This window comes from Oryctolagus cuniculus, chromosome 12, assembly GCF_964237555.1.
Source record: "Oryctolagus cuniculus chromosome 12, mOryCun1.1, whole genome shotgun sequence".
In the NCBI taxonomy this organism is placed as follows: Eukaryota; Metazoa; Chordata; class Mammalia; order Lagomorpha; family Leporidae; genus Oryctolagus; species Oryctolagus cuniculus.
The window spans coordinates 74,312,913-74,336,632 of NC_091443.1; the positions used below are offsets into that span (position 1 = coordinate 74,312,913).

General features: G+C 44.3%; 1 protein-coding gene across 4 annotated transcripts in view; it reads right to left on the reverse strand.

Annotated features, from left to right (window-relative positions):
- The window catches only part of DMXL2 (Dmx like 2), a 167,765-nt gene extending 144,507 nt beyond the window's left edge, over nucleotides 1-23,258 (reverse strand). For all 4 annotated transcript variants that reach the window (XM_008269002.4, XM_051821996.2, XM_051821997.2 and 1 more), the window contains exon 1: nucleotides 22,962-23,258. In XM_008269002.4, coding sequence (XP_008267224.3) covers nucleotides 22,962-23,048 — 87 coding nt within the window. In that variant the 5' untranslated portion in view covers nucleotides 23,049-23,258. The remainder of the gene's footprint in view (nucleotides 1-22,961) is intronic.
- Nucleotides 23,259-23,720: the final 462 nt, after the last annotated feature.

Here is a 23,720-nt window from a genome sequence, read left to right on the forward strand (position 1 = left end):
ACTGATCCAAAACCAGGAGTCAGGAGCTTCTTCCAGGTCTCCCATGTGGGTGCAGGGGCCCAAGCACTTGGGCCATCTTCTACTGCTTTTCCCAGGCCATAGCAGAGAGCTGGATCGGAAGTGGAGCTGCCAGGACTAGAACCGGCGCCCATATGGGATGCCAGCACTGCAGGTGGCAGCTTTACCCACTATACCACCAATCATTTCAACAGTGTGCTTTATAATATATAATATACATCAGATATATATTATATATTATATATAAATATTAATATATAATTATGATATATTATGTAACATCTAAATATATAATATATAATAAATATAATATATATAATATAATAAAAGAAAATACCAGGGCCAGCATTGTGGCACAGCAAATTAAGCCATTACTTGGGACACCTGCATCCCATGAGTGCTGGTTCAAGTCCCAGCTGCTCCACTTCTGATTCAGCTCCCTACTAATATACGTGGGAAAGCAACAGAACAGGCCCAATTGCTTGGGCCTCTGTCACCAATACGGAAGACTCAGATGGGATTCCAGGCTCCTGGTTTTGGCCTAGTCCAGACCCAGCCTTTATAGCCACTTGGGGAGTAAACCAGTGGATAGAAGATCTCTCTCTGTCTCTCCATCTCTTTCTCTATAACACTGCCTTTCAAATAAATATTTAAGAAAAATTAAAAAGATCTCTTCTTATTTGTTTACTTAATATCTATCAGTCTCATGAATTTTTATTTTATTCAAAGGGTTACAATCCATTGTTATTCATATTCTTAAACAAATTGTCCCAGATTTGGCCATTAGGAGCCCTTCAAGCTATTTCCTGTGTCATTTTGACATGTTCAATCATTCTTTGAGCAAGTTCCTTACTTTCTGGCACAAGAAACCCCAGGCTTATCTTATCAATCACCCTTGACAACTTCTCATTCTTTGCCTCTTCCCAGTCCCTCCCTGTGCTTGATCCAGATGTTGCCTTCCACAATCATCATCTGCTGATCATCTTCCTACAGGACAGCTAGATATAACCTACTTGACTCACCCCACAGACTGCAGATACACCTCTGCGCCCCTCTCACTGACAGCATGCCTCCACGGAACTTATGCCTGCTTGCTCTAGGCCTCCCAGTTAGAACTCCCCAGTCAAACCTGCTTGAGTAATGCTCCGGGCCCTGGAAGCATAGGCCCCTCTCTTTCTTTCCCTCTTGTTCCCAGTCTGCTGGTTGAGCATGCATGTCCTGGATAGCTCCCTCTTCCTGTAGGCCCTGTGAGGGATCTGTAAGTAATCAAAACCACTTATGTCATTTCATTCTTTTATTACTGCCTACTCTGTGCCTTACCTGACAGGCACACCCAAACCTGACTCTCCTTCAGGTCAGGGCTCTCCTAAAGAGGGACCATCCTGGGGCCCACACAGTGGCAAGGCAGGCTAAGCCTCCGCCTGTGATGCTGGCATCCCATACAGGCGCCAGTTCATGTCCCAGCATTCCCTTCCAATTCAGCTCCCTGCTAATGTGCCTGGGAAAGCTGCAGAGGATGGCTCAAGTGGTTGGGCCCCTGCACCTACATGGGAGACCCGGATGAAGTTCCTGGCTCCTGGCTTCAGAGTGGCTCAGCTCCAGCCATTGAAGCCATTTGGGGAGTGAACCAGCAGACAGAAGACCTTTTCTCTCTGTCTCTCCCTCTCTTTGTAACTCTGCTTCTCAAATAAATAAATAAAATCTTAAGAAAAAAAAAAAAAAAGAGCACCCATCTTGATTGGAAAAAAACTCGACACAGATCAGGCCAGAGTCACATAATATCTATCAGCATAAGCAAGTTTCTTTTGACAGGGCCACAGAGGCACCAGGCCATCTGCCAGGATAAAAAAATATCCCATGAAAGGCACACTGTAGATATCTCAGACCAGATCACTGAAGCCCCATCAGGGCAGGGACAGACTCAAAGACCAAATCAAAGGAAAATTCAACAATTTGGTGTTTTAAAGAAAGCTTCCTCAACCTCAAGTTCCTCAATACATTTCCTCTATACCTGCTAATCTCTTTATTGTTCTAATTTTTGTATTTTTTGAAAGATTGATTTATTTGTTTATTTGAAAAGCAGAGTTACAGAGAGATAGGGAAAAATAGAGATCTTCCATCTGCTGGTTTACTCCCCGAATAGCTACATCAGCCAGGACTGGGCCAGGCCAAAGCCAGGAGCTTGGAACTTCCTCTGGGTTTCCCACATGAGTGGCAGAGGCCTAAGGACTTCAGCCATTTTCTACTGCTTTTCCAGGCACATCAGCAGACAGCAGAATTACAACTGGAGCAGCTGGAACTCCAACAGGTGCTCCCACATGGGATGCCAGCCTAACCTGCTGCACCACAACACCAGCCCCTCTCTTTGTATTCAAAGTTGTGATCTACTTGGAGTTAATTTTTGTGTATGGGGAAAGATAGGGACCAAGTTTTGTTTATTTCCTACACAGATAACAACATGTTCCAGTGTCACTGATTAAAAATATCAGTCACTCTGCATTACTCTACCATATCATCTTTTATTGAAATCAAGCACAAATAAATGTGTGGGCCTGTTTCTGGGATTATTTTGCTGTGTTTGTCTTTAGGCTGCCACCACACTATCTTAATGACTTCAACTTTTAGAATTTTGAACTGGTATTAATCTTTTTTTTAAGACTTTCTTGTCTATTCTTCTTGGCCTTGTCTAGTTGCATAAAATTTTAGCATCATTCTGTCAAATTCCAAAAATCTTAAAATTCTGGTTGGGAATACATCAAAGGCATAAACTTGGAAATAACTGAATTTTTTTTTTTTTTTTTTTTTGACAGGCAGAGTGGACAGTGAGAGAGAGAGACAGAGAGAAAGGTCTTCCTTTGCCCTTTGCCGTTGGTTCACCCTCCAATGGCCGCCGCGGCCAGTACACCGCACTGATCCAAAGGCAGGAGCCAGGTGCTTCTCCTGGTCTCCCATGGGATGCAGGGCCCAAGCACTTGGGCCATCCTCCACTGCACTCCCTGGCCACAGCAGAGAGCTGGCCTGGAAGAGGGGCAACCGGGACAGAATCCAGCGCCCCGACCGGGACTAGAACCTGGTGTGCCGGCGCTGCAGGCGGAGGATTAGCTTATTGAGCCAGGGCGCCGGCCGGGAAATAACTGAATATTTACAGTCATGAATCTTCCAACCCATGTACATGATGTTTATTTCCTCTTTATTTAAGTCTCTTTTAGTTTTGTTAATTTTGTCCATAAAAGTCTTGTACAGGCCTGTGCAGTGGCTCAATAGGCTAATCCTCCGCCTGCAGCACCGGCACACCGGGTTCTAGTCCCGGTTGGGGCGACGGAATGTCCCGGCTGCCCCTCTTCCAGTCCAGCTCTCTGCTGTGGCCCAGGAGTGCAGTGGAGGATGGCCCAAGTGCTTGGGCCCTGCACCCCATGGGAGACCAGGAGAAGCACCTGGCTCCTGGCTTCAGATCAGTGAGGTACACTGGCCGCAGCGGCCATTGTGGGGTGAACCAACGGAAAAAGGAAGACCTTTCTTTCTCTCTTTCTTCTCACTGTCCACTCTGCCTGTTAAAAAAAAAAAAAAGTCTTGTACAAGTACTAATTAGATTTATTGCTGGGTCCTTGATTTTCTTTGATTCAACAAAAAAATCACATCTTAGTTCCAGTACTAAGTAAGATAATGAAACCACAATAAATGATGTCTTCCCTACTGAAAGGTGCCATAGAACATGGACAAAGGGAACAGGTGCTGTGGTGCAACAGGTTAAGCTGCCAACTGCGATGCCAGCATCCCATATGAACAACCAGCTGCTCTGCTTCTGATCCAGCTCTCGCTAATATGCTTGGAAAGGCAGCATGAGCTGGCCCGAATACTTGGGTCCCTGTCACCCATATGGAGACATAAGTGGAGATTCAGGCTCCTGGTTTTAGCCTGGCACAGCCCCAGCAACTGTAGCCTTTTGGGGAGAAAATCAGTGGATGGAGTATCTCTATTTCTGTAACTCTGCCTTCCAAATAAATAAATAAATATTTTTTAAAAATTTTAAAAGAACATAAACAAAATGAATAGGACAGCTACTTGAACACTCCTGAAAAGTAAATGGTAGCAGTTGGAGTAGGAAAGAAAAACGGAGTTTGACATCCAATGTATCGGAGGAGAATTTCCCATTTTTACTCTGAGGTTTACCAACCTGCATTCAACTAGGATAAAACCAAGAAGCAAAAAGAATGAGCTCCAAAGGAAGTCATTACTTTTGTCTCAAGGAGTGGGGAAAGAGACTCAGCACTGCTTCAAAGAAAGGGAGGGGAAAGTTCCCTGTCTATCCCTTTTTTCCTTCCTCTCTTGTCTCACAAACCCAGATCCCAGGTAACTCCACAGCTCTACTCCAAGCAGAGTCCCAAGGGAATGGGTGGACCCGTGTTGCTTTTCTCTCTGTCCTAATGCTAACTCACACTGTACACAGGCACAGTTACAGGAAGTGCACAGCAGCACAACTGAAGTCTTAACTTGCCCGCTGCAGAACCACAAAGGGGAGCCCAGGAAAGAAAAGAGTATCAAGGAAATCACAGAAAAGGAACAGCTTGGAAAAGCTACTCACTTAACTTGTTTGTAAACTTCTGGACTCAACCCCAAGCTACACAGGTGTGAAGCTTACCTGAAACAGCAGAACAAAGACTTTGAGAACAAACCACAGGCAAGACCAGATCCATACTGGGCACTACATGGCACACAGACAGAATATATTCAACTAGCACTGCAAAGGCTTTGAGAATGGAACTGACGTAAAACTGCAATTCACAGAAAGCTGGTCAGAACTTTCAGTCTGAATCCACCTAGGCCAATTTTTGCTTAAAAAAAAAAAAATCAATATTCTCCATAACATTTACATAAGACCCAGAGTCTCATATTATTAAAAAAATTCAGTATATAACCCAAATATACTAAGCGTATGGAGAAGAAAAATGTCTGCTTCCTTGAGAAAAGACAACCAACAAAAAGATACTGAAATTATCTGACAAAGACATTAAAATGGCTACCAGAGGGGCCAGTGCTGTGGCAGAAAAGGTAAGCCTCTGCCTGAAGTGCTGGCATCCCATATGGGCACCAGTTCAATTCCTGGCTGCTCCACTTTCAATCCAGCTCCCTGCTAATGTGCCTGGGAAAGCAGCAGAAGATGGTCCAAATATTTGGCCCCCTGTACCCCCATAGAGGAGACCTAGAAGAAGCTCTAGGCTCCTGGCCTCCAGCCCTGGCCAATGTAGCCACTTGGGGAGTGAACCAGTGGATGGAAAAACTTTCTCACTTGTTCGCTGGCTCTCTATTTCTGACTTTCAAATAAATAAAATCTTTTTTAAAAATGGCTACCAGAAAAATGCTCAAAGAAGTGTAAGTGGGCACTCAATAATCTAAGCTTCAAATTCAGTGGATCAGTAAAAGTAAAACAAATCGAAAGCATGTAGAAGGTAAGAAATAATAAAGAGCAGAAATCAATAAATTCACAAAAAATTGCAATACAGAATACGAATAAATAAATCTGCTTGTTTGATGATCAGTAAAACATACAAACTTCTAGCAAGACAGACAAAGAAAAAAGACACAAGTTAACAATATCAAGACTAAAAGTAGGGGGCATCAGTACCAGTCCTGAATATAAGAATAATGATATGCATAAACTCTATGCACATAAACCTACAAAAATTAAATAGATGACTAATTCCTTTAAAACTAGAAATGACAAAAACACATCCAAGATGAAATATATTCCTGAAAAAGTTCTTCAACTATTAAAGAATCAGATAGTTAAAAACTTTCTGAAAAAGTAAACTCTAGGCCCAAATAATTTCACTAGCAAAATCTAATAACGTTCCAAGAGGAAACTATGCAAATTCTGTACAATCATAACAGAAAATAAAAAAGGATGAAATACTTTCAAATTCATTTTATGAAATCAGCATTACAATGATACAAAATCATATAAAAACAGTACAAGGGGAAAATATAAAGATGTATATTATTAATGAACACAGATATAAGAATGCCCAATAAAATATTAGCAAACAAAATGAAACCAAACAAAAATAATGATATATCATAATGAAATAGGCCTTATACTGTTAACACAAGGCTAGTTCAATTTTCAAAATTCAATCACTGTAATCCATCATATTAATTACTGTAAATAAGAAAAAATACACTATCATATTAATGGATGTAAAAAAGCATTTGAAAATATTCAAGATCCCTTCATGATAAAAATACGTTCAGCAAAAAAAAAAGAATAAAGAAATATTTCTCAACCTTATAACGTGCATCTACCAAATAAACCTAGAAAGCTAGGAAAAAATGATTTTGAATGTTTCACGTCAAAGAAATGTAAAATCTTTGAGTAGATGTGTTTACTCTGATTTGAACATTACACAATGTATACATGTAGCAAAACATCACGGTACTCTATAAATATGTACGATTTTCTGCCAACTTAATTTTAAGAATTTTTTATTTAAAACCTTAGTAGTAGAAGTCCTATCTACTGCAGTAAGTCAAAATGATTTTTGGGGCTTGCACTGTGGCGCAGTAGGTTAATCCTCCGCCTGTGGCGCCCGCATCCCATATGGGCGCCAGTTCGAGTCCCAGCTGCTCCTCTTCCAATCCAGCTCTCTGCTGTGGCCTGGGAAAGCAGCAGAAGGTGGCCCAAGTCCTTGGAACCCTGCACCCACATGGGTGACCAGGAAGAGGCACCTGGCTCCTGGCTTCGGATCGGCGCAGCTCCAGCCGTTGTGGCCATCTGGGGAGTGAACCAACTAAAGAAAGACCTTTCTCTCGGTCTCTCCCTCTCATTGTCTGTAGATCTACCTCTCAAATTAAAAAAAAAAAAAAATTCTTTAAAAAGAAAAAATATTTTTGTTTGGAATATTAACAGATTGGAAAGGAAGAAATCAAACTGCAGCTTTAGAAAATTTGTCTAAATTGATAATCCCAATGAATTTTTAAAAAATTAAAATAACGGGCCGGCGCCGCGGCTCACTAGGCTAATCCTCCGCCTAGTGGCGCCGGCACACCAGGTTCTAGTCCCGGTTGGGGCGCCAGATTCTGTCCCGGTTGCCCCTCTTCCAGGCCAGCTCTCTGCTGTGGCCAGGGAGTGCAGTGGAGGATGGCCCAGGTGCTTGGGCCCTGCACCCCACGGGAGACCAGGAAAAGCACCTGGCTCCTGGCTCCTGCCATCCGATCAGTGCGGTGCGCCGGCCGCAGCGCGCCGGCCGCGCCGGCCATTGGAGGGTGAACCAACGGCAAAAGGAAGACCTTTCTCTCTGTCTCTCTCTCTCACTGTCCACTCTGCCTGTCAAAAAATAAAAAAAAATTTAAAAAAAAAAAAAAAACACCTAGGGCCAGTGTTGTGGCACACAGCAGGTTAGGCCACTACCTGTGATGCCAGTATCACATTTGGGCACTGGCTCTCAAGTCCAGGCTGTTCCACTTCTAGTCTGACTCCCTGCTAGTGTGCCTGAAAAAAAGCAGCAGAGAAGGGCCCAAGTGCCTGGGACTCAGCTGCCCACATGGGAGACCCAGATGGAGTTCAGGATCCCTGGCTTAGACCTGACGGAGCCACAGGCTGTTGTGGTCATTTGGGGAGTGAACCAGTGGATACAGGATCTCTTTTTCTCTGTCTCTCCCTCTCTGTAACTCTGCCTTTCAAATCAAAAAATAAGTCTTTAAAAAAAAAAAAAAACTTCTGGCCAGCACCGCGGCTCACTAGGCTAATCCTCCGCCTTGCGGCGCCAGCACACCGGGTTCTAGTCCCGGTCGGGGCGCCAGATTCTGTCCCGGTTGCCCCTCTTCCAGGCCAGCTCTCTGCTGTGGCCAGGGAGTGCAGTGGAGGATGGCACAAGTACTTGGGCCCTGCACCCCATAGGAGACCAGGATAAGTACCTGGCTCCTGCCATCATCAGCACAGTGCACCGCCGCAACGCACCGGCCGCAGTGGCCATTGGAGGGTGAACCAACGGCAAGGAAGACCTTTCTCTCTGTCTCTCTCTCTCACTGTCCACTCTGCCTTAAAAAAAAAAAAAAAAAAAAAACTTCTAAGAGCTGGTAAGATCACAAGAACAAGACACAAAATCAAAACACAAAAATAATTATTGCTATATGAACAACTGGAAAATGAAAGCTTACAAAATAAATAACTTACCATAGCTTTGAAAAACTACTTTGGCATATAAAAATGTATGGAATCTGTATGTATAAAACATTGACAAAAACATCAAAGAAGATTTAAATAAACAGATACACATCATGCTAATATCCTGAACATTCAAATTTATAGACATCAATTCTCTTCAAACTGATCTACAGATTTAACAGAAAAGCAATCAAAAGAATTTTTGTATCTATAAACAAATTGATCCTAAAATTTAAATAGAAAGGTAAAAGAACTAGAATACTGTAATAGAGAGAGAGAGAGAGAGAAAGGTGAAAAAAGCACACTATTCAATTGTAAGGTTTATTAAAAAATAAGTAACCATGTGTGGCAAAGGGGTAGACAAATCAATAGAACAGAACTGAGAACCCAAAAACAGACTCAACACACAAATACAGCCAACTTTCTTTTTTAAAAGTACAATGGCGATTCAATGAAGAAAGGCTTTTCAACAAATGGTGCTGAACCAACTGGACACTCACATATAAAACATATAAACCACATTCTAAGCTTACATTTTATAAGCAGACAGGAAACTAGACTGCAATCTGAGGGTCTCTTCAGCAAGAGGAAACAAAAATTACAGCACAATGACTGCCAAAACATGAAATTCTGATAAACCACCCAGCATCTTGAGCTGAGATACTCATGACTGTCTTAATCCACTTTGTGTTGCTTTTAACAAAATACGTGAAGCTGGGAAAATTGTACAGAAAACAGCTCTACTTTGCTCATGGATTTGGAGGCTCAATGTCCAAAATCAGGCAGCCCATCTGTTCAACCTCTGGTGAGGGCCTCTGGCTACATCACAACTTAGCAGGTAACACACTGCCAGGAACTCATTTAAGAGGGAGCGAGGTTACACAGCAAGACAGGAGACAAGAGAGCAAGACCAGGGGCATCTCCTGGGAACTAATCCAGCCCCACCAGACCTAGAAAGCGTGGATTAATGAGACAGCATTAATCCATTCATGAAGTAGGGCTGAGTTCCCAGCTCCTGGCTTCAGGCTGGTCCAGTCCCAGCTAGTGTAGGTATGGGGGCAGCAAACCAGCAACTGGGCAATTTCCCTTTGTCAATCTCTTTCTCGCTGCCTTTCAAATATTTTTTAATTTTTAAAAATACTTCATAAAAAGATTAATAACATTGACAAACCTCTGTTAAAGAGAAGACTCTGGGGCCAGCATTGTGGCATAGTGGGTTAAGCCACTGCCTGCAATGCTGGCATTCCATATGGGTGCTGGTTTGAGACCCAGCTGTTCCACTTCCAATCAGCTCCCTGTTAATGTGCCCAGGAAAACAGCAGAAAATGGCACAAGTACTAGGCCCACTGCACCCACACGGGAGACCCAGGAGAAGCTCCTGGCTCTTGGCTTTGGATTGGCTCAGCTCTGGCTGTTGTGGTCACTTGGGGAGTGAACCAGCAGATGGAAAAATTGATCTCTTTCTCCTTCTCTCTAACTTTGGCTCAAATAAATAAATAAACCTTTAAAGTGGGGGGGGGGGGGGGGGCTCAAATAACCAAAATAGTATTGAGAAAAGAAGTAATGGAATGGAGGCTGCAGACCTCAATAGATAAGAAAGTTGCTTATTATAAATTTTCAAATAAATATGAAAAGCTATAGAAAAGAATAAATTCTTAGAAAAATAACCATCTAAAACTCATTATTTAAAAAGTACAAGTAAACATTCTCAAATCAAATATAAGCGTCCTCAAAGCAGCTTCAGTTCAGTCCATCAAAGTGTTAAGGGGGGGTTATCTCTGTATTGTACCATTACAAACTATTTTATCTTTATTTTGCACCTTTCAAATTATTTACAAGGGTGTAGGTTACTTCTTAAATTTTAAAAGGGAAAAAAGTTGGCAGAGAGGGGCTGGGAACTTCAGGTTCCAGTCTTAATTCTGTCACAAGTCCAGCTAAGTAGCCTTCATTATATCATTTAGTTTGTGAACAATATCAGTTTCCTCGCCTACAAAATGAAGGTATTAGACTAGATTTAAATTTAAACCAGATTTGATTTCACATACCAATTTAACATATAAGACAGATATTAATCCTACTTTTCAAAAATTGAGGGCAGGCATTTGGCTAAGCAGTCAACAGACCAGCTGGGATGCCTCTGACCTTTATCAGAGGACCTGGGTGTGAGTCCAGCTCTGCTCCTGATCTCGGCTCCCATGCTGTAATGTACTATGGAGGCAGCAAGGGATAGCTCAAATAGTTGGGGTCCTTGACACACATGTAGGAGACTCATTTTGGGGTGCTAACTCTCAGCTGCCAACTGGCCTAGCCCTGGCAATTGCAGGCATTTAGGGAATGAACCAGCAGGTAGCTCAAGCTCTCTCTCACCTACTCTATCTCTCAAATATATAAATGAAAAAAAAAAGTTTGTTGTTTTATTTCTGATATACATACAGATGAGATGAGTAAAACACTGCCAGAATGAATGGCTACATACAGTTCAATTATTCTATGGCCAAAATCATCACTTTGGTAGATGATATCCAATTAGACTAATTTATAAGTAACAATAACATATACCACATCCTGTTTCACAACAGTGACCATTAACAGTTACTTTGCAAGAGTATGCACAATACCTAGGCATTCAAATATTTCTTTGAATAAAGAATAGACAGAAAGTTATATTCATCAAAATTTGGCCAGGGAGGGGCCAGCACTGTGGAATAGCAAGAAAGCCACAGCCTGCAACACTGGCATCCCATATAGGCACCAGTTCAAGTGCCAGCTGCTCTACTTCAGATCCAGCTCTCTGCTAATGTGCCTGGCAAAGCAGCGGAGGATGATCCAACTCCTTGGGCCCCTGCACCCTCATGGGAGATCTGGATGAAGCTCTGGTTACTGGCTTTGGTCAGCCCAGCGCTGGGCATTGTAGCCACCTGGGGAGTGAACCAGCAGATGAAAGACTTCTTTCTGTCTCTCCTCTCTCTCTGACTTTCAAATAAAAAAATCTGCTAGGGAATGGAAACTTTCAGCTTTATTTTCTATATTTCCACAGTCTTGAATTCTAAGTATTATATAATGCAGATATTAAATTAAAAATTTTAATGAAAAAATCTGAGTTCTTTATGGTTATTTGCCTTTTCTTCCAAAAGTCAAATTGGGATTTCAGTTACATCTATGCAAAATTTGTCCAGTATAAAATCATCATGGCTATGTTTGAATGTTTCAACTGTTTAAGAATTAGCAGTCTTTAAAAAAAAAAAAAGATTTATTTCAAAGGCAGAGTTACAGAGAGGCAGAGGCAGAGGCAGAGGCAGAGAGAGAGAGAGAGAGAGTCTTCCGTTCACTGGTTCACTCCCCAGATGGCCACAACAGCCGGAGCTGCACCGATCCAAAGCCAGGAGCCAGGAGCCTCTTCCAGGTCTCCCACGTGGGTGCAGAGCCCAAGGACTTGGGCCATCTGCTACTGCTTTCCCAGGCCACAGCAAAGAGCTGTATCTGAAGTGGAGCAGTCGGGAGTCGAACTGGCGCCCATATGGGATACCGGCACTGCAGGTGGCGATTTTACCCGTTTCACCATAGCACCAGCTCCTGAATTAGCACATTCTTAAAAATCCTTAATGGCATGGCACGGTGGAGTAGTGGGCTAGGCCTCCACCTGCAGTGCTAGCATCCTGAACGGGCACCAGTTTGTGTCCCGGCTGCTCCTCTTCCAATCCAGCTCTCTGCTAATGTGCCTGGGAAAGCAATGGAGGATGGCCCAAGTACTTGGGCCCTTCCATGCATCCACATGGGAGAACTAGAAGAAGCTCCTAGCTTTGGATCAGTGCAGCTCCAGCCGTTGTGGCCAACTGGGGAGTGAACCAGCAGATGGAAGACCCTTTCTCCCTCCCTCCCTCTCTCTATAACTCTGCCTTTCAAATAAATTAATTAAATCTTAGAAAAAAAAACTACTCTAAGAGCATCTTGCTTCTCTTCAAGAGCACTCCTTGACAGGGTTCAGATCATTATCCAATGGGGTGGCAACCTCATGCATATGTCTGTCATGCTTCTCAACTGTCAATTGTAGGTGCACTCAGCTCAGCTTGATTGTTAACACGTGTTATGGACTAAACTGTAGCCCCTCAAAATGGACAGGTTCAAGCTCTAACCCCCCTTACTGTATTTGTAGATAAGGCCTTAATCTCCAATTTGTTGTGTATTGATGTCTGGCAAAAGCGTAACTGAGGAACATTTGAGACCTGCCTGAAAGGAACAGTCTGTCAATTCCTGTTGACACATTAATACACAACCTTGGATTCAACTAGACCAACAGTGTATTCTATCAGGTCTCCCATCCTGCTAAAATTGACTTTTCTACATTACTTAATGCAATTCAACTGTATCAAAAAGTGTCATAAATAATAGCCTTATTACACTAGTAACTGTGCTTACCATAAGACTGTGGTATAGTAAATGCCCTTTCCAGTTACTAATTTATGAGTACTTCTTTTGAAACAGATTATAACTGGATGCCAAAGAAATATGAGTAAAAGGCAATGAATTTATTCAGAATAAGAAAAGTCCCATGACAGTGTTGTACAAGGACTAACAAGATACACTACTGTGCTGAGAATAACTCAAGAAGATAAGACTACAGGCAGAAAAGGCAGGAAGATAATTTAAGATCTACAACCAGAAGCCAGGAAAGAAATGATAGCACCTCAGACCAGGGTAGCAGCAGCAGAGACGGTGGGAAGTCATTAGATTCCAGATGCATTTTAAAGGGATCGCCAACAAACTCTAACACTAGATAATGATGTACAAATGGAAAAGATAAGTTACAAGGGAACTAGAAAAAATGAAATTGTTATTTCCAGAAGGCTGGAGAAGACTATCACGAGGCTGGGACTCTGTGATAGGTGTTGAGACACACAAGCAGGAGATAGCACAGAAACATCTGGATACCAAAGTCTGGAGTCAGGCTGACAAGGAGCCCCTAAGCACAGCAGACAGCTGAATGATGAAAGTTATTTCTGAGCAGGAAAAGCAATTTCACAGGAGAGGAAGGGGAAACTGGCAGAGTAACGCCCTTAAGGAGAAAAGAGAGAATGGGCAACCCAGGGTATAAAACAGGATTGCTCACAACTCTGGCACACTGACATTTGGGGCTGGACAATTCTTTGTCATGGAGGGTGTTCAATGCACTGTGGGATGTTTACCAATACCTACGGCCTCTCCTCACCAGATGCCCCAATCCACCACCCCTAGTCAAAGCAATCAAAAACATTTCCAGGACCCAAAAGAGGCTCCTGGCTCCTGGCTCCCAGCTTCAGATCGGCTCAGCTCCAGCTGTAGCAGCCATTTGGGGAGAATCAGTGGATGGAAGACATCTGTGTCTCTCCTTCTCTCTGTCTGTAATGCTGCCTCTCAAATAAGTAAATAAATCTTTTTTAAAAAATGTCCCTAGAAATTGTCAAATGTCCCTGGGAGATGAGATTGTCCCCACTGTAGAGCAAATGGTATAAAAATAGAGGAAGTAGCTTTGCCAGAACACTGACTATTCATCCACAACAAAAGAATGATGGAAAAAGCCTGGAGTAGGGTGTGTAATCATTTGAAAGCCTCCCGCTAACTGGATCCTCCTAACTGTTACATAGGAACCACATGTATCTGTAAACTGGGTCTAAGCCAGAATTTTTATGTTTTTTGCATCCATCTATTTCCACATGCAAAATGCCCTTACAGACTTGGTTTTCCCTAAAGTCACAGGAAGAAATGGTTTGGTTGGAACTAAGTTAAACGTTATTACTCCTAACAGGTTATCAACTTTTAAAGAAAGTAAAGAAAATCAATCAAAAGGAACTTATTTCCAATGATAACCCACCTAACAGGGTAGTATTTATGCCTTTCAAATCATCCCACCAAATAGCCACAATGTTTAGAGGGCTTTGGCTCTGTCTGCCATCTTTATACCTACTGACCTCCCTATCAGGGGATATTAAGACAATCATCACAGTTCTTAGGTGCTTCAAGTTGGGGGTAAAGAACATTAAAGAAGCCCTCAGCAATCACGAAATGAGGTCTGAGAATTTAAAATGCAGACAAGGAGTTTTAAGCCCCAGGGCTACAGGAGCTATCTCTAAGAGAAGAAAATACAGTCACAGCACCAGTGTAAGTCAGAGCTGCTCTAACAGGTCCCAATCTGCCATATCATGAATTAAGATTCCAGGGCAAAAATATATACAAATGGATTCCACAGAGTAAAAAAGATTGAAAACTATAATTTCTACTAACATACCTGGCTTCCAAACTAGAGAAATAAGCAACAAGCCAGAAATGCCTTAGGAAATCTGAATTGCAGATATTCTCTAGTACTGTCCTTTTTTATATAGTGCTTGGTTTCCTATCACAGAAGGAAATTAAATTGGTCAGGCATGACTTGTTTTTCCACTATGCCACTGTGGCTTTTGCCCAACATCCTGTGCTCTTTTTGATGATTAAATATTGAAACTCTGATTTGCTCTAAAAATGTCCTGAGACTCTAGACTATCTGATTACAATTTCTAAAGCAAATTCCATACAGCAAATCCGAAGAACAGAACATAAAGGATTAAAGATGCTGGGGAGCGGGGAAGGGCTGCCTAAGGAGCACCGGTCCCACCTCCCATCCCACACTGTACTATGACAGTCCCAGGCAAGCACTGCACCCTGCGCCAGGTTCCGAGGACACAGCCACAAGGAAGAGCCTCCTCTGCAGCCCTAAGTCCAAAAACAGACTCACTCACAGACCCCACTACCTCGGACCCACTGCCCACTGCCACCGAGCCAGAAAGGAGGTGAGACTCCCGGACTGCAAAGTCAACCAACAGTCTCCTAGATAGGAGGAGGGGGGCACAAACAAAGACACCCGACCTCTGTGTCACCACAACCGCTCTGTTTCTGCTCCAGTTTCTCTTTTGGCCCCTGGAAATCTCTAAACGAAGTCTATATCATGCTCATTCAAGGTCTGTGTACTTAAAAGAGTTCCTAATTTAGAACTTCACTTGACAACGCGAAAAGTGACTTAGCCAAGATCACACAGATAGGTAAGTGGTCTGTGACCCCCTTAGAGGGGAAGGCTTCACTCAGAACCCTGCCAGGAGGCTTCCCACCAGCAGGGAGGCAAATAACCGCCTCCACATAGCTCTACAACTGTGTGTTCATGTAGGGGTGGACAGGAAGCACAGGCCCCACCAACTTTAAACACTGAACAAAAAGAAACAAGAAGCCCCACTCCAAGAACTGTCCAATTTCTCTTAGAAAAATAAGTCCATTCTATTTTTTTTGACTTGTCTTTACCTTTACTCTGAGCATAGGTTGTCAACAGGTATGTTGTTATGCATATTAGTAACCAGACAGCACAGAAGCATTTTTCTGTGCAACCCCCGCACCATTCCCCTCCTACAGTCCCACAACCAGAGCAGGCCAGCTGTGTCAATACAGCACAAATCAGGACATCACAACATCACTGGGCAGTCTTTCCCAGGCTGGCTGTGACTAACTACAAGTCTTAACTTGATTACATTGCTAGGTTTCTACAATTCTTTAATAAACTCCCTAAAATCAGACCCATGTCTTCTTGTGTTTCGGGTCTGTTTTAATTCCCAAAAGCCTAGCATAACTGTCTGTTCTACAAACATTTGGTACAATGTGTAAACAGATAGGTCATTTTCTTATTTATTATCTTTATTTATTTGCAAGAGAGACAGACAAATGGACAGAGAGCTGCTATCCCCTTCCTCAACTGTCTTCAACGGCCTGGGGCTGTGCCAGGCCAAAGCCAAACCTGGGAGCCAGGAACAATCCAGGTCTCCTACTTGAGTGGCAGAAACCCATTTTCTTTTTTTTTTCTTTTTTTTCTTTTTTCTTTTTTTTTTTTTTTTTACAGGCAGAGTGGACAGTGAGAGAGAGAGACAGAGAGAAAGGTCTCCCTTTGCCGTTGGTTCACCCTCCAATGGCCACTGCGGCCGGCACGCTGCGGCCGGCGCACCACGCTGATCCGATGGCAGGAGCCAGGTACTTATCCTGGTCTCCCATGGGGTGCAGGGCCCAAGCACTTGTGCCATCCTCCACTGCACTCCCTGGCCACAGCAGAGAGCTGGCCTGGAAGAGGGGCAACCGGGACAGAATCCAGCGCCCCAACTGGGACTAGAACCCGGTGTGCCGGCGCTCCAAGGCGGAGGATTAGCCTAATGAGCCGCGGCACCAGCCAAGAAACCCATTTTCTTTGAGCTATCACCACTGCTTTGCAGGGTCTGCATTCTCAGGAAGCTGGAGTCAGGAGCCAGGACCAGGGATCAAACCCAGGTACTCCAACATGGAGCACCAGCATCTTAATCAGTATCTTTTAACCACTAATCTAAACACTCACCTGGTAAAATGGATTATTTTCGAAATCTGGTATTGTCCATAATCCTATGACAAAAATATTACACTACAGTAAAGCATAAGAAGATGTCATATAACATTATCTAATTTTTAAATGAGTGGTTTTTTTTATTCATACTAACCTTCTGGTAGCACTTTAATAACAAATAAAACAGGTAACACAAACAAAAAATGTCAGGTTATCACAGTTTTCTGACCAAAAAAAAAAAAAAAAAAACCTATAGATAATGTTTGTAAATTTTATCTTTCAACATTCTAAGGGTGTTTGCTATGAAATGACAAAATCCAATGTTTTTTTTTTTTATAAAGATTTATCTTATTTATTTGAAAGTCAAAGTTACACAGAGAGAGAAGGACAGGTCTTCCATCTGCTGGCTCACTCCCCAATTGGCTGAGCTGATCCAAACCCAGGAGCCAGGAGCCAGGAGCCTGGAGCCTCCTCCAGTTCACCCACATGGGTGCAGGGGCCCAAGGACTTGGGCCATCTTCCACTGCTTACCCAGGCCATAGCAGAGAGCCAGATCAGAAGTGGAGCAGCCAGGACTAAAACCAGCACCCATATGGGATGCCGGCACTGCAGGCAGCAGCCTCACACGCTACGCCACAGCGCCAGCCCCCAATGGCTTTTTAAAAATCATTTTTGTAAACAGAATAGTCACCTAATAATTCATTCTTTATATTACACCATTTCTTGGCTTTTGCTGTGCTTACCATCAGAAAGTCCTAACACCTTTCTGTGTCTCTCCACATCTCAATCTTCCAAGAAACTTTTTCTTATGTTTCCAACTACGTACGATCTCTTCCAATGGCCTTTCATTATAATTATGTACACCATTTTTAATCTCTGCCAGTATATTATGAACTCTGTAAAAGTGGAAATAACTTGCTAATTTTTATAAACTGATCAATGTGTATTCCCATCACATTGGAATATCATATATAATATTAATATATATTATTATTGTATTAATACCTCTATACATCTGAAAATACAAGCAGTCTGCTCCTGAGAGTAAATTGTTGAAAATTTTTAATTTTAGTCATAACCATCATGAATCATTCTTATAATTTTTTTACAAAGCAAAAAAAAAAAAACTAAAGATTACTTTTCAAGAAAGCAATAACAAATAATAACATAAATGAGAATATATACTTCATAAAACCTCACTTATCTGAGGAGAAATTATAAATGTCTTAAAAGCAAAATAAAGGAGGCTGGCGCTGTGGCATAGCAGGTAAAGCCGCTGCCTGCAGTGCCGGCATCCCATAAGGGGTCCAGTTCGAGTCCCGGCTGCTCCACTTCTGATCCAGCTCTCTGCTATGGCCTGGGAAAGCAGCAGAAGATGGCACAAGTCCTTGGGCCCCTGCACCCACGTGGGAGACCCAGAAGAAGCTCCTGGTTTCAGATTGGTGAAGCTCCAGCCATTGCGGCCATCTGGGGAGTGAACCAATGGATGGAAGACTTTCCTTCTCTATCTCTCTCTGCCTCTGCCTCTCTGTAACTCTGCCTCTCAAATAAATTTTTAAAAAAAGCAAAATAAAAGATATTAAAGCTCAGGGGCTGGCATAGTGGTACATCATATTAAGCCATCACCTGTGACACCAGCATCCCATATGGCGCTGCATTGAGTCCCGGCTACTCTCCTTTCTTAAGTTTTATTCATTTTATTTAAAAATCAGAGTCCCAGAAATGGACAAATTAAGAGGAAAGAGAGAGAGATCTTCCATCCATTGGCTCATTCCCAAGTGGCTGCAACAGCCATGGATAAACCAAACTAAAGCCAAGAGCCAGGAGTTTCATCTGGCTTTCTCATGTGGGTGGCAGGGGCCCAAACACTTGGCCATCCTCTGCTGCTTTTCCCAATCTCCCAGCAGGGAGCTGGATCATAAGTAGAGCAGCCAGGACTCAAACTGATACGCAAACTGGATGCCGGCATCACAGGTGGCGGCTTTACCCTCTATGCCACAGGACCAGCCCCAGCTGCTTCACTTTCAATCCAGCTCCCTGCTAATGGACCCGGGAGAGCAGCAGAAGATGGCCCAAGTGGCTGGGTCCCTGCCACCCACGAGGGAGACCCAGAATTCCTGGTTCCTAGCTTCAGCTATTAAGGCCATCTGGAGAATGAACCAGCAAATAAAGATCTTTCTCTACTCTCCCTCTCTCTCTGTAACTTCGCCTTTCAAAAAAATAAATTTTTTAAGTATAATAAAGCTCACACACAGATCATCTCCTTGGATGACCCACAACTGACTTACTACAGGGTAATAATATCTGAAGAACTTAATCTCACCTTGAAAAGAACAGATTAGGGGCTGGCACTATGGTGCAGTGGGTTAAAGCCCTGGCCTGAAGCACCGGCATCCCATACAGGTGCCAGTTCTAGTCCTGGTTCTAGTCTGGGCTGCTCCTCTTCCGATCCAGCTCTCTGCTATGGCCTGGGATAGCAGTGGAAGATGGCCCAAGTCCTTGGACCCTTGCACCCACGTGGGAGACCCAGAAGAAGCTCCTGGCTTCTGATTGGCATGGCTTCAGCCGTTGTGGCCATCTGGGGAGTGAACCAGCAGACGGAAGACCTCTCTGCCTCTACCTCTATAACTCTTTCAAATAAATAAAATAAATCTTTAAAAAAAGAAAAGATTGATCAAACTGTAATTGTTTAAAATTCTTTTTTTCATGAACCTTTAAAAAAGCTTTGTTGTTGTGGTCGTTTACATTAAAGTCAGAGTGACGGACAGGGAGAGACAGAGAGAGAGCTCTTCTATCCACTGATTCACACACACACACACATCAGGTGCCCACACAGCCAAGTCTAGGCCAGGCTGAAGCCAGGGGCCAGGAACTCTATCCACATCTCTCATGTGGGTGGCAGGAATCCAAGTAATTGGGGCATCACTGGCTGCCTAACAGGCGCAACAGCAGGAAACTGTATTGGAAGCAGAAGTGGGACCCAATCCCAGGCACGTCTACGTGGGATTTGGGTGTCCCAAGTGGTGGCTTACCCTGCTACACCATAATGCCTACCCCCAAAGAGCAATCTTTTCAAATGTGATATATACAATTATACTCATATTTACAAACAGCAACTGAGTGCTTACAAGAACTACTGTTGGATTGGGCGCTTGGTGCAGCAATTAAACTCCCACTTGGGAAACCCACATCCCACAATAGAGTGCTTGGGTTCAAGTCCCAGCTCTGCTCTCCATTCCAGCTTCCTGATAATGCATACTGGAAGATAGCAAACGATAGCTCAAGTAATTGTGTCCCTGTCACCCACGTGGGAGACCCAGACTGAGTTCCCAGCTCCTGGGTTCAGCCTGGCCCAGTTTGGCTACTGCAGGCATTTGGGAATAAATCAGAAAATGCCACGATCTCTGTGTCTGTCTCTCTCTGCCTTTCAAACAAGGAAAAATAAATTTTCAAACATTAAAGAACTGCTAATAACTGCCCATAAGCACAAGTAAAAGTCATCATACCTTATATACTACCCCTAAAACTACACACATCACTGGGTCAATGTAACACAAACCAGGACATCATGGCATTACTGGGCAGACTTTCATAGCTCAATCAGACCAACCACCATGCAGAAAGAAATGTACAACATACTTCAATGTCATAAACACTTCAAAAATACTTTTTAAACAACTGTATTCTTCAAAAATATTCAGTTTACAGACTCTAAAATAAATTAGCTCCCTAAAGGCCTTCAGGTTACCATGAAACAATCCATAAGCCAGGAAACACTGGTTAGCTAAGCACAAGACAGTTTTTCCTTCTACACACACACACACACACACACACACACTCACGCCCTCTTCAGAGCAGGCACTCAGAAAAGAAGGAAACACGAGTAATACCCAGAAAAGTCCTCCAGATGATAAGTCACAAGACCCTCCTTCCAGACCCGCTGGTCCTCGTTTTAGTCATCTGACCCTGAATTAAAGTTTTTTCATCTGATTGCTATAAAAATTAAATAGCAATGCTCTATGTAAAAGAACTTTACTTATTTTTAAAATTTTTCTTACTTTCCAAATTAAGCATTCAAATACAAATATGTAAGTTGATTCCAGATTGCTTGAAAATGGAGTGTTCTCATTTTTTAAGCAAATTATTTTTTATAGAGCCAAAAAGGTCACTTCTAGTTCACAGCAAAATCATAACTGGATCAATGCATCCAAAACTAGGATATTAAAATGAGATAGCATGCAAAATAAGTTTGAATTGTATTTGTCAAAGGGCCAAGATAACAGTGTCACAGGCAAGCAACCTAAACAAGCTAAATTTTGAGTCTTATTTAGGAAAATGAAAAGCAAAGACTCTTATTGCAATGTAAAAATCTAGGTTAGACTAAGAAGCTTCGTTTACAACACAGGGGCTAAGGTGAAGCCTGCATATAATCAGAGTAGAAAACAGCCGAATATTTGACACCTTTCAATTTCCAAACAGTTAATGAAAAAAACTGCATGCAGATTCTGAAGCCAAGAGTGATACAATGAAATGATATTTAAAGAAAATTAACCTAGCAGCCACACAGAGGATAAACTGAAGTGATCAGATATCAGAGTCAGAGAACTTGGAAGCTTTTACATTCATACAAATTAAGGTCCTATTATAGGTGATGCCTAAGGACACGACAAGGGGTGAATCTGACAGACACTACCGAGAGGCAGCTAGACGTGGTGACAGCTTGAATGAGGGAGGTGGAAGATGACTTGAAAATGATTCCACCACCCGGTCATGGGTTCCCTACAGCAGAACCACACCTGCACATCACTAGCAGTTCTTACACTGGCTTTGCCAGACTGCACCTGCACCTGTTTAGCCTCTATACCCGCCGCACCTTGAGACAACACTCCCTGACAGACAGAAGCAACCACTGGCCCCATCATGTTGGTGGGGAAACACTCACTAACCAAAGGTTACAGATTTGTTTCTTCCGGAAGGGAGCTCACTTTTAACCCTGGGGATCTTCCTTCCAATCTACAAACTGGGGAATAGGAAAATTTCTTCTCTCTATCCCCCAACAATTCTCTACACATTTCAACTCCAAGATCAGTTCTATACAGATACCGTAAATCACCTGTACACAAAACAAACACAGATGACACCATTGATAGCAATGGGTTTAACAATATTAGCCAGGCAAATCGTATTTGTAAAGGGTTCGCTCTAAACCAGAGTAAAGACAGTTGATTACATCTAGAATTAAAATGTCCTAAAAGTGATCTTGTGGGGTTAATGGACCACAAAACAATGAAAGGCAAATAAATTCTGTTCCAGAATGCACTGCTACATAATGATTCTGCAGTTTTGCTGGGGCTTTTTATTTTTTTAATTTCTGCAGTTTTAGGAACATGCTGTTGGAAAGCAAATACTGGATCCGAGCATTTCCTCCTGTCTAAAAAGCATACCATTAAGCTACTCCCAATTTCACTAAGCAGAATGGTGATCAATAACAACCTGTATTTAATCGAGATCTTGTTGCCTACCGTTCCTTCTAAGAACGACTTAGAAATTTAATTTTTAAAAAGAACTCAGGCTAATGCACAGGAGTCCATGAGTAAAGGAAGCTCTGGGGCTGGGTTTAGAGCTGATAGGGTCAATCTGGTTTAGAAACGTGTTTCATTTAGATTTGGGGGGGGGGGGTTCTAAATCCTTATGTTTACATTCACTTTCTTCGCACAAACAAGAAAAACACTGTCATGAAATCTGCAAACTGCCATAGTTTAAAATACAAACAAAAAGCAGCCAACCTTGCAAGCAGATTAAAATATTACCTAGTAGGGTTAGCAAACTGTGACCTCGTGATAAACATGATAGCTCCCCGAGCAACTGTCCCTCTAACCCTTCCATTCTACGTCTTTCGGGGCAGACGAAAAATGCGCCTGTCTTCCTGTTGGCATGAAGACTGTGTATCAGGAAGGGCAGAGGATCGGGTTTAAAGCCATGGGCTCCAGCTGCAGCTCCTGGCTGCCGGAGCAGCACGGGCAGGAGGGGGAGCCAAGGCGCAGCATCGCCTCCGCTCCCGGACGCGAAAACCCAGTGTCTGCTCCTCCACGCCGAGAGCAGGTGCGAACCCGACGCGCTGGGCATCCAACGGCTGCAATCCCCTTCCTCCACCGCAGACCCAAGGAGGAACCTTCCAGTCCAGCCAGTCACCGGGGCCCGCTGGCTGAGGGCATTGAGCCGGGGGGTTCCTAATCCTTTTCCCCTGTCGGGGAATCTCCTGCACACAGAGCCACGGCTCCCCCCTACCCCACCCCGCGAGGAAACTCAACCCTGAGGCTGCAAAGGGGGCACGGGCGGGGCCCGCCAACACTTCACAGCCCCCGGGGGTCCCAGCCCCCGCGCTCCGCCCCTTAGGCCCCCTGCTCCCCGGCCGCAGCTCACCGTGAAGGGGACATCCCCGACGCTGCCCACAGAGTAGCAGTTGTCTCCAGGGTTGACAGCCCCGGTGAGGACCTGATGCAGATGCATCTCCGGAGCCCGGGCCGGAGAGAGGAACGCACGAGAGGGGCGCTGAGCCCCGCGCCCGGCCCTCCTGCGGCCGCGAGAGCCGCTGCCCCAGCCGCCTCCCTCGGGACCCACCCCGCGGCGGCTCCGGCTTAACGCCTCGCCCCCTTCTCGCCTTCCCCCCGCCTCCTCCCTGCCATGGGAGCTCCTCGACCGCCGCCGCCGGGTCGCCGCTCGGCTGCGGAAAGGCCCGGATGCTCCCACTGCCTGCCGCACCGGCGCACAAATGCGGGAGGAGCGCAAGGATGCGTGTGAGGCGGGGGAGGGCTCTCGGGGGAGCGCGCGCGCGCGCGCGCGAGCTGGGCGCGTGCGGCAGAAGGGACGTCCCGCCTGCGGGAGAGGGGCGGCGTGCGCACGGCCCCCCTCCGGCACGCGCCGCTCGGGGTCGGAGGAGGAGGAGTGGAAGGGGAAGGCCTCCTCCCGCCGCTACGCTCCCAGCGCAGTCCTCTCCGTTCCCCCCATCTCGCCCCGCCTGTGCGCGTGCGCGCGCAGCGGTTTCCAGGGCAACAGCGCGCGCCGCGCAGACCCTTCGTCCTGGGATTGCGCGCGCAGACGTGCGGGAGTTCCCTTGGCTCTTCTGGGGCTGCGGCCGCCGGGGGCGGGGCGGCGCGGGGGACGCGCGGAGCCCCGCCGCAG